This window comes from Melozone crissalis, unplaced genomic scaffold (assembly GCF_028551555.1).
Source record: "Melozone crissalis strain CALT ecotype California unplaced genomic scaffold, PUWL_Pcris_2 ptg000013l_1, whole genome shotgun sequence".
NCBI classification, from domain to species: Eukaryota; Metazoa; Chordata; class Aves; order Passeriformes; family Passerellidae; genus Melozone; species Melozone crissalis.
This window is the reverse complement of record NW_026535791.1, coordinates 10,233,030-10,246,740: the sequence shown is the minus strand read 5'-3', so window position 1 is coordinate 10,246,740 and position 13,711 is coordinate 10,233,030. Positions and strand designations below refer to the sequence as shown.

At 35.7% G+C, this 13,711-nt stretch overlaps 1 protein-coding gene across 1 annotated transcript in view; it reads left to right on the top strand.

Annotated features, from left to right (window-relative positions):
- Positions 1-340: 340 nt before the first annotated feature.
- POSTN (periostin) overlaps positions 341-13,711 on the top strand; it is a 29,674-nt gene continuing 16,303 nt past the window's right edge. The window contains exons 1-11 of the mRNA XM_054271856.1: positions 341-462; positions 1,942-2,040; positions 5,782-5,846; positions 7,079-7,236; positions 7,874-8,038; positions 8,853-8,999; positions 9,877-10,018; positions 10,601-10,813; positions 10,965-11,099; positions 12,563-12,711; positions 13,176-13,312. Coding sequence (XP_054127831.1) covers positions 341-462; positions 1,942-2,040; positions 5,782-5,846; positions 7,079-7,236; positions 7,874-8,038; positions 8,853-8,999; positions 9,877-10,018; positions 10,601-10,813; positions 10,965-11,099; positions 12,563-12,711; positions 13,176-13,312 — 1,532 coding nt within the window. The remainder of the gene's footprint in view (positions 463-1,941; positions 2,041-5,781; positions 5,847-7,078; positions 7,237-7,873; positions 8,039-8,852; positions 9,000-9,876; positions 10,019-10,600; positions 10,814-10,964; positions 11,100-12,562; positions 12,712-13,175; positions 13,313-13,711) is intronic.

Below are 13,711 nucleotides of genomic sequence, written 5' to 3'. Positions count from 1 at the left end.
TCAGTGCTATAAATACTAAACCATAAGTCAAAGTCTAAACTTCTCAAACTCTCTCTGTTGTTGTGTCAGCAGAATAAAATGTTAAGCCTTTTGTAATAAGGAAAAAGTTAATCAATTGGGGATTAAAAGAAATTATTTATATGGTTAATTAGAGTACTGATTTAGGTTACTGAGGCTGGCAGCAGAAGCTGTTTGCTGTTCTAAGGGGGGTGGTACAGAGTTTCAGGTTGATCCTCTGGTTCCCTCCCACCACCTTCTAGCATGTATATAAATTGTCAGCTCTCCAGACCCTTTGCCAGTTCTCTCTTCTAGACTTGCCAGAAGCAACAGAGGACTAAAGATGAAGATCTTTTTCTTATTCACCTTTTTGCCTTTTTTGTTGTCTGCTTTTGAACAAGCAGCTGCTTCTGCTCACTATGACAAGATTTTAACTCACAGTCGAATAAGGGCACGCGACCAGGGGTAAGTAACTGGCTTTTATTTCTAATTTAAAAGGAAGCTTGTTAATCTTTATTCTCCCCTTTCTTCTAGCATTATATTACATGTGATTTTTCACTATGAATTTTTACTGTCCTTCAAGTAGAATTTTCTTTTAAAACTCATTTTACAAGAATTGTTCCTGAATAAAAAGCTTTACACAGAGTTTTAAAAGGAGACAGAATACTGTTAAACTTCATAAAATGGAAAGAAATCTAAAATCACCACTTCTCTATGTATAAAATGTGATTCAGAATCACCAAAATTAATTTCAGTTTGTAAGTATTGTAATGGGAGATGGGAAATTTTTTATGTGTTTTCAAACTTTTGCAGAGTTGATAGCTATCCACAGTATTTGCTCTTTTTGTTCCATCCTGATGAAAACCGTTAACTCTATTTAAATGTTTTCTAATGTGGGAATATATACTGGGAATCCTTTGTGAAACTTCTGTTCCCACTAGACCAATGCAGCAAGCTGCTCAGCAGGGCTTCCAAAAGGCAATGCTTACAAGCCAGGCTGCTTGGAGACATGGAAATAATTTAAACAGCTGGTGTCAGGAAAACACATGTGCCTAAAGATATTTTCCTCTAGTCTTCTTAAGCAAAAAACATTCTGTGAATAAGAATTGTTTACCATCCTATCTTCCCACTGCTTGCTACACACACACGCTTTTCAAATTTTTTTTAGCTTTTCAAATAAAGAAGCTCACTAGTTTCCCAGCGATGTAAAATATATATTCTAACTTCTGAGGTGATGAATTTTTTTAATTGCAGAAGTGTAAAAATAAGGGATGACATGGCCTAGCTCCATGGATTTTGACCATAAGAAATTCATCTTTGTACACCACCATGCTAAGGAACATGTATTCCTCCTCTGAAGCCTGTGACTCCTTTTATTTGCATGCCAATTTACCCTTTGGTCCCCAGTAATTCCCAGAATGTTTATTTAGGTGCCTGCGGTACTCAAAATGGTTGGTAATCAAAATAGCTGATTGATTTACAGAAGACAGGGCTTCCTTCTACATAAAGAACAAGGCACTTTTCTTCCCCATCTCCCCATGACCTGCAGCTGCACAGATGTGTAAAAGACAAAAACTTTAATGAAAAGAGCGTCATGGTGTTCACTGGTCCCCAGTGTCTGGTAATTCACTTCACAGGGGGAAGGGAGAAATGGATATCGAGACTTGCCTGGGCACAGCTGGTGATCACTGCCCATCAGACACACAGGGTCAAACCAGAATGAAGGGGAAGCTCCTGTCGCTGCAGGGAGGGTGGACTTGCCAAGGAATCCAGCTGGGGGGCCCCAAGATTTTGCACTGTGGCTACTTCAAAACACACCTGTCCTGGGAAATGAAGCCAGATGTTAATTTGTTACTCGACAGGAAAACTATTTTCGACTATCTCATGTAAAATTTTTCATGTATGAAAACTTCTTTTTTACAATGTTTCTCACTGCACCCATAGCCCAAATGTCTGTGCTCTTCAGCAAGTTATGGGAACAAAAAAGAAATACTTCAGCACTTGCAGAAACTGGTACCAGCAATCCATCTGTGGAAAGAAAGCGTAAGTATGCTCTGCTTCCAAACTGTTCTCTATTGACTGAGATAATAAAACGTACGACTAGAAAACTCCTTTTCTCACAGACAAACTGTTTATAGTTTATGTCAGAATCTTTACTTCTCCTCCAGGTGGCATGGCAATACTGACTTCCCCTTTCCTTCTCTGGGCACACTGCAAGTCATCCAAAATACTTCACCTTTTCAGTAAAGTCTGCCATACTACTGACAACTTTGGCACTAAATTTTATTCTACCGCAGACACATTGGGAAGAAAGGTATTTCCTGAAAATGCTTAGAGTGGAACTTGAATATTCTCACAGGCAGTTTTGGAAAGCAACCTAATTCTGTGGTTTTATTCCTAGATAGATGTCATGTCTTCCCATGAAAGAAAGCCTGCTCTCAGAATGAATCTGAGGGAATTCATTACTTTTCAAAGCTTCAGAAGCAGTGATGGATAACTTCATGCGTTAGGAAAAGTAGTTTGAAACAATAGGCACTTTAGACTCATCGAACTGAAGTCACATGGAGACTTTGTTCTCCTCATGACCAGAATTTGGAGGAATGTTAGCTGTAAAATATTTCAGAAATCCTGTACAAGGCCTCAATACAGCCAACCAGAGGAAGACTTTGAGCGGTGAGGCTGGGTGGGTTTGGTCATGACACTGTACACAAAATTATCACCTGCCCTTCCCCTTCCATTTTAACCCCCCTACCATTGCACAAGCACTCACAGAGCAGGGCTAGATGAGAAAAAGAATCTGTATGAGAATAAGCTGAGTCTTAGAACTCCTGAGGGTTGTTAAAGGGGTTTTTGTGGTTATAATAAAGCATCTGTTGTAACTTAGACTTAGCCATTAACGAGTTTTATACTCTGCATACTAAACCCAGAAACACAGACAAAACTAAGAGACTTCTCCAATAAGAATGCTAATCCAAAGGACAACAGCTCATCTCATGTCAGTATCTCCATGTTAAAAAGTCCTCCCTAACTTATGTCTATAAAATTTTGAAGGTTTTTATTATGTGCAATTCCCATTTACAATGGAAGTGTAACATACAAATTTCCTAAATCAGCATTTGTTGGAACAAAAGTCTTTCCACTGTTTCTCAGCAGTATTTTATCTCCATGCCAGCAAGAAGTAGAAACAGATGAGTCACAGAGCTGATTTGAATAAACTGAAAACTGGCTCTATTAGCCAAGAATAACAAGGATTAAGGTAGTGCTGTTCTGTCTTTTTCCTTTGGAATATACTCCTTTGGATGAGGTCAGGACAATGCTGCACTTAAAAAAACACCCAAAAATCAACAAACAAACAAACCAAAACAACAATAACAACAACAACAACAAAGAACAAAGACAAAGAAACAAACCCCACCAAAACCTCAAGAATACATCATTGGTTTCTTAGCTGAATAATTGATTTCTTCCTTCTTTTGGCCACAGGCTTATATTGAACCAGTAGGGATGTATATGAGGATAATTTCTGGTCTGGTCTGAGGTGGCATTTCCCCTGTGTGCTCTGTCTACACACAGGTGGTACTGAGGAACTGCATCTTGCACCAAATTTTATCTGGTTCTGACTTTCGTGAGGGATGATGCTTCATATAAACCTCTTTTCTCCCATCCCATCTTTCTTACATTTTGAGCACAGCTAAATAACCTCCTAACTGCAGAAAACTGTAAGGGAATATGAATAATGTAAGTAGGAACTTGCTAACTAAAAAGAAGCCTGAGCTGTGCATAACAAGATACATGGTAAAAAAGTCACTGATCTTGTAATACTTGGCTGAAGAGGCATTTTCTTCTTACCTATGTTCTTCAGCCAATTTTCTGTCTTTCATTAATTGTATCATTGTTGGATGTAGTATGAGGATTATCTCGCCATGTCTTAATCTATGCTTATAACTCAGCTGCTTCTTTCCTTTTTCCAAATGCTAATTAAACTGCAATCTTTCATAGCTTCCCATGGGATGAGGGGGAAATATTTTCTATTCCAAGGGAGGAAAAAAAATTTTCTCATGACAAAGCAGTTCACACAATTAGGAGAACATTTTAATTCCTATTTTGCTACATTTTTTTAACAGATAATCAGATTATTATGTTTTTATTATTAGCTTCTGGCAAGGATGCAAGAAGGACTAAGAGTAAAAGGTTTATCATTAGATTAAAAATCTGTAGCCCATGCCATCCATGCATTCTCAAGACACAGTCTTTAATGAATTGCTTTCCAGGAAGAGATGTACTAAAAGAACTGTACAAATACTTTCAATATATGGCTTCTCAGTTGAAAATATGCACATGGCCGAAGGATGAATATGTCATGTACATTTATGCCTATGAAGGAATGGACAAAAAATATTTTCATAGCATAGAGAAATAAAAGACAGTGTTTAAAAAAGAAATAATTTTCACCACCTCTATCAGATTGCTCTCTTTATGGAATGATAATCCTCCCTTTGCCAGTCATGCTATTCATTATTATTTTTCTTCCAGTCTACTTTATTTTAAAATCTCTTTAAGTAGTTTGGATGTTGAAGATATTAAGTCCAACTTTTCATTTGAATAAGCTGTTCATTTTAATGTGGTTGTGATTAACTTTTTGTCAGCTTTAAATTATGAAACATGAGAAAAATTTACTCAGCTGTCATCAAAGAATCTGCAAATTGAAAATGAACTGTTGTGGTTAAAGGCCCAGTAAAAAGCTTCAAGGAATGAGTGTTCAGAACTTTTGAATTGCCAACATCAGCCACATCTATAAAAATCAATATATTGTGTAAAACAGTAATGTCATTATGGTGTACCATATGCTGTACAGTGTAAGATAATTTGAAAAATAGCATCTGAAGTTTTATGTATTAAATTTCTTCCAAGGAGCCAAAATTACTTCAGTGATAACTTTAGTGAATTTGCATTTTCTTCTAAAAGAGGAGGATTTTTCAAACAGGTCAATGGTAGAACTCTTATTTCTGTTTAAAATTAAGAAGACACTCTGTCTTATAAGAAACAATGTTAAAATGAACATTATATTATAGGATCATCATTCAGCCCTGTTTTTCTGTTATGTATAGCTTATGTGTATTTGAGAATTAGAGTATTGTTATATAACATTTCCTGGCCCTTGGCAATGCTAAAGTCTCTGTGTGCTGTGATGACAAACTTTTTAAACCCTGGGTTTGGTTTCTTGTATTCTGGTTTTCATCCTTACTTACTACATTTACCTGTGACCTTTCCCTTGAGTCCATCCATCGAGTTCTTAGTGACTTCCTTCTCTGGAACCAGTTTTATGCCTGTTCTTAATTAGCTCTCTCCTTCATTCCTGAGCTTCTTCAAATTCTTCCTTGGAAAACAGAGGCTCCCTTATCCCACTTTTTATTTCCATACAATGCACAGGACCTTCTCTGAAATACTTGCCAATTCCTATAACCAGTATGTAGGTGGCCTCATGCAATTGTCATTTTAATTTCTATTCTGTTAATTTAAATTTGTCTTTTTCCTTCACAAACCTGTGACCAGGATTTTATTTTAATGATGTCAGTCATTCTTTAAATTCAAAAACTTTACATTCAGTAAAATATGACCAATTTGTAATCAATACAAAAAGGGCTGAATGACAAAAAAAGGCTGAAATGCTGGAGATTATGTTCTAGCAATGAAAAATTGATAATAGAAATAAAATTAGACTTAGCTAAAATTAGTTTATTTCTCCTGTATATTATTTAATGGCGCTTTTGTCTGAATCCACAGAACTGTCCTATATGAGTGCTGTCCTGGCTATATGAAGATGGATGGTACAAGAGGATGTCCTGCAGGTATAAGCTTATTTTCTTATAGATAAGTTGGCATATGGAAAGAATTAAAACTACAGTAGAGTTTCAAGGGTGATCAGCATGAGAGATGATTGCCTCTTTTTAAGAAGTACAAGAAGTACAGCCTAAGAACGTGCAGCATTTCCATGCAGCAAGCACAATTAAAAATTACCTAGCGCTGAATTTGATCATAAAGTTTAGGTTGAAATTCCCAACTCCTTCCAGATTCCGGATTGGTGAGAATTGATAGTGTCTTCAGTTCCCAAAGCTGCCAAAGAAGAGCTTTAATTCCTATTCCCATCAGATCCAAGACTAGTCTGAAGCACATCAATGTGGTCAGAAAGCCAGGACCCAGGGTGGAGCATATCTAAATTCTGTATTTTCCTTTTTCTGAAAAACTTGAATCTAACTACCTAAAGAGTCTTATAGCCTTTATCAAAGAAAGAGAGAAAATGAAGACAGAAATTCTTCATCTCCCCTATTTATGCTATTCTGCTTTGTAAAAACAAAACGAATTGCAGCAGAAAAGAGTAGTATGAGAAGAAATACATTTCATAGTTTTTGATGCCTGTAACTGAGGTAATCCTTTTATGTTCAATAATGCAGAGTTCAGTTTGTTCAGATAAACTAATCTCCCTTCAGATGCTGACATTAGGATCAGTCACGCATTAGAATCACCTTTTCTTCTCAATAACCATAAAAAGAGCCAAGAACTATTAGATTGTATGCAAATATCTCACTTGTAGATGCCTAAAATTGAGAGAGATGAATGCTGTTCTCATGTAGCCATGTTTTAACTGTGAGACCATGGCCATTCTTACTCTCTGGATGAATCAGTATAAGCATAAACCAGACACTGGAAGAAGAGTAAGAGACCTCACAGAAGGAATTCTGGTCCATCATGACTGAATGAGACCCACTCCATTGAAGTTTTTGTGGGATAGACTCCCTCCTTCATGTTGAGTTGATACAAAATACAGTAGATCTAAAGGAAACTTTACAAAATTCAGTATTGTTTGATCTAATTTTTTATTAAGAAAATCACAAAAAGCAGCAGCAAGCAGATGTGCTTAGATGATTTTTGAATATTTTGACAATGAAATTTTTAACCTAAACATATTTTTTAATTCTGACTTAAACAGTTTCAGAATTATTATGCATCCAAAAGACAGAAAGAAAATTTGATTGTGATAAACTGAAGAGTTTACAGTGTTCTTTCCTCGTGTTTGTTTTAGTTGCTCCAATTGATCATGTATATGGTACCCTTGGTATTGTGGGAGCTACCACCACACAGCGCTACTCTGACATGTCAAAGCTGAGACAAGAGATTGAGGGACGAGGATCTTTCACTTTCTTTGCACCAAGCAATGAAGCCTGGGACCAGTTAGATTCAGTAAGTGTGTGTGTAATTCTCAGTGACTGCTGTCTTTTTCATGTCTGTGTGCGTGTGTGTGAGTTAAACATTTTAGCTGAAGCAGCTAGTGTGGGACAATTAGATTGGAAACAATGTCAAGTTTTAGACATAGAAGTACACAATACAGGTAATAATGAAATAATCTACATGTTTAATGTACGTTTCTGAAGCTAGAGAAGCTGGGTTTACTTTCAGGAGTACCAAGCAACTGTAATTGCTTCTTACTTAAGCACTTGCATGACACATATTAATATTGTTAATTTATTTAACATAGTTTCCTAGGGAAACTCCTAGGAATTTCAGCAGCTGCATGATGTATGGCTGTACACTGTCAGAAATTCACGTGTCCTTCTTTTAGTAATGATTTTAGTTGAATAAACATTGAATTAAAGATCCTTCAATGATTTGACTGTGATGAAGACTCATCTTCCATTTGTGAGCAAATCAGACTTAAAGATGATTTAAGTAGAGCCAGATTTATAGGCATCAAAGTTATCTGCCCTAACAGATGTTGATTATGTTGAAAGCACATACTAAGTTAAAACAATACATACATCTTTCGGAGTGGCAGGAAGTTTTAAAGCTTGTAATTAATTAAATTCCTTTTCTTCTTCAGGAAACCCATAGGAATTTGGTTGACAATGTAAATATTGAACTGTATAATTCTCTCCACCACCACATGTTAAACAAGCGCATGTTGACAAAAGATCTTAAGAATGGCATGACCCTGGTGTCTATGTATAATGGCCAGAAATTGTTTATTAACCATTATCCTAATGGGGTAAGTCTATTCTCTTTTTTCCTCCTAATGTATTTATTTATTTGATTCCTTTATTTCCTTATATAGCTAAGAAAATATATTATCAAAATTTTACCATCCACCAAGTCAGTTGCCACCTACAAAAATAAATATTCTCTTGAAGAACTTTTGACTGCTGTGTAGCTAATCACTAAGAAAGGATAAGTAAAGATTGTGCTGTTTAAAAATCAAAGTGCAAATGAAAATGAACTTTCTTCATAAAAGACAAAGCCTTTTGTGGTCAAAATACATGATCATAATAAATTTGACAGCAAAATATACTATTAATTTTTATAGTATTGCTAAATAATATTAAAGCAGATCTTTCATTTGAATTTGAGTGCATGGTAGGAGCATTGAAAGTTGTAGGAAACACACATCCATTATTTGCCTATGCAAAAAAGAAGAAATTATAAATGCTAGAAACTTCCCAGTCAAGTCATTCATCTTTATGGTCTTAAATGAATCAAAATGTTTGTTTGTCTACAGGCTTTAACACTGAAAAAACAGTACAATCAACATATTAGCCAGATAATAAATCAGAATAATGGCAGTAAGAAATTAAACATGAATATGATATCAATGTAACTTGAATAAATCTGCTGCTATCTTTCCAGAAGCTTAGTCAAACTTTCGAGTCTTACAAGGCTTTACTTCAAATTTTGAAAAAAAATAATTGTAATAACAGCAGTGAATACACAATTTACAGTACCTACATTGCCAGTCTGTGAGAGTCAGGTATCCAAGATTGTGATCAAATTAGTGTTTAATCTACTACTTGATTCTTCAAATACAGGTTGTTACCGTTAACTGTGCCAGGATCATCCATGGCAACCAAATTGCTACCAATGGTGTTGTCCATGTCATTGATCGTGTCGTGACTTCTGTTGCAAATACCATTCAAGATTTCATTGAATTTGAGGATGAGCTTTCATCATTTAGAGTAAGTGGACAAAAATAAAAACTCTTCTCTGTTTATTTAAGGAGGGGGTTTTTTATTTCTTTTTTATTTGTTTATGATACCTGGAAGTAAGAGATGTTAGCTCAGTAAGAGAGAGAAATAAATTAAATTAAGAGCTTCAGGTAATATTGCAAACCTAGCTATTTAAAAAGGCAACATCAAGAGGATGGAATGTGTCCTTGTACCTAAAAAGTGTCTTCTCTTCAAGCACTGAGAAAATGAAATGTGAGAATGAAGTTACAGAGTCTGGTGCTAGATGAATAAGAACAATTTCAAAATGGATAATAACAAATGGTAAAGACACCAAATAAATTTCAGAACCCAACTCACAGAGTCAGTAGATGCACATAAGAAGGATTTTTCTTGCATAGAGGAAGCATGATTAAAAATTGTCCAAGTTTCTAGTTTTTCCATCTTCTGAAAAATATGTCTGCACAGTGTAATGGGATTTCATGCTGCATATTTTAAAAAATATGCCATTGCTTTGCAGATAACTGTTGTCCTTTTCCATCTTCCATCTCCTTAATAAATACAAAAAGGTATTTTAAATGGAAAGGCATAAAGGTGGAAAAGATCCTCTGAATCCCTCAAATCGAGTTCATGACAGTTACAGGCAACAAGAATATATAATAGCTTTAAAAAAACTTTATATAAAAAACAATACTTTCTGGTTTTCAGTTTAAAAACATTCTTCTTGATTATTTCTTTCATCTTTCTGTAATATTCATTATCTATCTTTTTAAAACACTGATCTCAGTCTAGCATCCAAATATCTGCAGGCATGAGGTAAAATTAGACAGATAATGTATTTTGGTAATATTTCAAATAATCAGCATTAAAAGAAAAAATTCTATTTTAGGCTCCTGCCATTACATCAGGTGTCATGGATATTCTTGGAAGACCTGGTCATTACACAATCTTTGCTCCTACTAATGAAGCTTTTGAGAAACTTCCAAGGGGAGTTTTAGAAAGAATCATGAGTGACAAGGTGGCCTCTGAAGGTATTTAAACTTTTTTGCAAATGAGAAATATGTATAAGTTGATCAGGAGGCAGAAAATGCATTATCCTTATAGCTCTGGAATGAAGCACCTCTGCTTTCATGTGTGTAAGAGGAGTTATTTCTTCTGTCTCTAATGTTTCCACTTGCCTAAGGATAGAAAGTCATTGAAAACTTAATCTCCAAAACAGTTTAAAGGGAACTGTGAAAATATAAGCACATTGACTTTCTAATAGTTCAGCTGCATAGGTCTGATAGATATTCCTGTCCCGAGAAATCCAGGGCTATCTGAATATTAAATTCTCCCATACCTTTGCATAGCGTATGGAGTTTTGTACTCGTAGGTCCTTTTGGAGCATATCATATGCAGTGACAAGCAGATTGTAGCATAACCAATACATTTTTAATAATATAAGGGATGCCAAATAGTTTTGATCAAAAATGTGATGTAGAGACCTACAGTATCATTAAATTTAAATAAAGTATCTGAGTGAAATTAATTTAAAATCGTGTATGTAAATTATACATATATGTATATGTGTCCAAACACCTACATCTGTTAAATTCCTGCTCTTTTCTCTGCAGCTCTTGTGAAGTTCCATATATTAAATACTCTCCAGTGCTCTGAAGCCATCACAGGGGGAGCTGTCTATGAAACCTTGGAAGGAAACACTGTTGAAGTTGGATGTGATGGTGAAAGTCTGACTGTGAATGGAGTGAAAATGGTGAAACGCAAAGATATTGTGAGAAGCAATGGCGTTATCCACCTCATTGATCAAGTGCTAATTCCTGATTCTGGTCAGTGATGTGTATGGAAAACTGAAGATATTTTCAATAACCTTATCCAGATTCCCTCAGATGTGTAGTTCTGGATAAGCATGGAGAATCCAAAACAGGAATAGGAAGATCTTGTGTGTTAAAATACCTTTTCTTAATTCTTTATTTGCAGCCAAACAAGTCATTGAGCTTGGGGGTGCTCAGCAGACTACATTTACGGACCTGGTGGCACAGCTAGGGCTGGCATCTTCTCTAAGGCCAGAAGGCCAATACACTCTACTGGCACCTCTGAATGGTGCTTTCTCAGGTTAGTAGCCCTAAAAGATTGTCAAAATAAACAAGTATATATGTGACAGTTTTCCAAATAACCCCCAGTACTTGTTCTAAGTTTCACCACAAGAGCATCACAGAGAAATAGAACGACTTCATCCTTTCAGATTCCTACCTTGTAGAAATACAAAACAAGCCTAACCACCACACTGTACAGCTTGTTTTCACTCATATCATTTGCTAATGAAAATAGTAGCACTAACAAAAGATACAAAAAATACACAGAAAGATTGTAAGAATGGAAAGATATTAATAAACTCCCAGTTTCCTCAGTCTTACATTACTTCCATTAGATTCAAAATTTATTTATTCTCAGAAAATGTATGCAGTAGTTTCATTCCAGCCAACAGCTAAATATCACACATCCACTTGATCACTGCCCTCTTTCCCCCACTCTGGGATGGGGAGGAGAATCAGGGGAAAAAAGTGTAATAAAACCTCATAGGCTTAGATAAGAACAATTTGATAACTTTAACAAAGTAAAATGATAATAATATTAATAATATTAATAGAATACTAATACTAATACTAATACCAATACTAATACTAATGCTAATGCTAATGCTAATGCTAATGCTAATAATAATTCTTTAAAGTATGATTAAAGCCTAAGAGAAACAGGTGATGCATGATACAATTACCCTGACCTATGCCCAGCCATTGACTGACACCTCCCAGCCAGGTTCCCCCAGTTTATATACTGAGCACAACATTTTATGGTATGGAATATCCCTCTGGCCAGTTTGGGTCACCTGTCCTGGACATGATCCTCCCAGCCTCTCGTGCACTGGCCACTCACAGAGCATGAGACACTGAGATGTCCTTGGCTCGAGGTGAGCACTGCTCAGCAAGAACCAAAATATCAGTGTGTTATCAACATTACACTCATACTAAACCCAAAAGACAGCACTGTGAAAATATACCTGCTGGGAGGAAATTTTAATCTATCCCAGTTAAATTCAGGAAATACAAGAAAGTTATTATTTCTCAGTACATCAAAGCAGAGGGAAACTGACACAAATGTACCGTAAAACAGGTGTTTGTATATTTGTGGAGGTGACTGCATGGATATCTTGCCTTTTCTCAAAGAATTAGAGTGTAGTCTTATTACTAAGGAAGAAAATTTGGATAGATTTTAGGTGCACATGTGGAAAGGACTAGTTCTAATACAAAATATAGCATTAATTCAGAAGATGGAGCAGGCCCACCTTTAAACCATCAGACATATTAGTTATAGTAATTAATCATGGCTGTGTCAATAGTTCTTGACTGAATTTGAGGAATGGTCAAAACAACTTGTCTTCTGTATACACAGACCTGTCCATGCTTTAATTCAAGCATTTCAAAGAAAGATTCAGTATTTCCAGATTCTTTTGACTATATTTGAATAAAAACTCAATATATAAATTACTGTATATGAATATCTAATTTGCTTTGTAGATGACACCTTAAGGCTGGATCAACGTCTTCTTAAAAGAATCCTGCAGAATCACATTATAAAAGTGAAAATTGGGCTCAATGAACTGTACAATGGGCAAGAGCTGGAAACAATTGGAGGAAAACTACTTAGAGTCTTCGTGTATCGCACAGTAAGTGAATGAGTCTTTCTAAAAATATGCATCCAACTACGAAAATGGAAGTTAATAAAAGGCAAAGCTGAATGAAACCCCGACATTTGCCATTATGACTATCTAGCAAAAATCCTTCAACTTTTAAGATAGCAAAAAATAAAAATCTGATCTTAATCTGAGCTTTGTCTGTGTGGAGAACTCTGGGAAAATGCAACAAAATTTCAAAGTGGGTGTTTAGTTAGTTGCAAATTTTTAAAACTTGTTTTTAAAACTAAATAAAAACATTCTCAAGGGAAAACACACACAAAAATCAAGTGTTAGAATATTTGCACCATGCTATTTTATTATAGATTTTGCTGTTTCTGCTTACTCAAGCAATGCCAAATTTCCTGGCAAGACCACACAATTTGACTGTAGGAAATACATATGGTTGTTATTTTTAGCATTGTGTAAACAGCTACGTTTGTTTCTCTTTCAATAAGGCTGTATGTATTGAAAATTCATGCATGGTCAGAGGAAGCAAAGAAGGAAGAAATGGTTTTATTCACATCTTCAGACAGATCATCAATCCAGCAGAAAAGACTTTGCATGAAATGCTGAGAAATGATAAGCGTTTTAGGTGAGTAGCAATACTGACAGAACTGAGATTTTCCTGCAGAGGGTATATACAGCACAGCTGGTCTGACAAAAAGTTTTGGACTGTGAGCATGTGAATTGTTGGGGCTTTGAGAGCGGGGATGGCAGAGAAGGGTTTATTAACTACACAAATAAAATAAAAGGAAAGAAAAATGTGGGGGAAGAGAAATTTCTCCAGCTGTATGCTGAAAAGGCTTCGACACTCAGTGCTAGAATGGTTTTTTATGGCACAAAGGGTTGTAAGACACTAGAATGAGAGGAGTAACAGGACAGAAGGAACTGAGTGATACATCCAGAGCTACAAATGCAATGGTCTCTGGAGTTTTAATTAATGAATGATACAATTACATATGGGTACAGCAGGATTGCATACCTTTCCAGT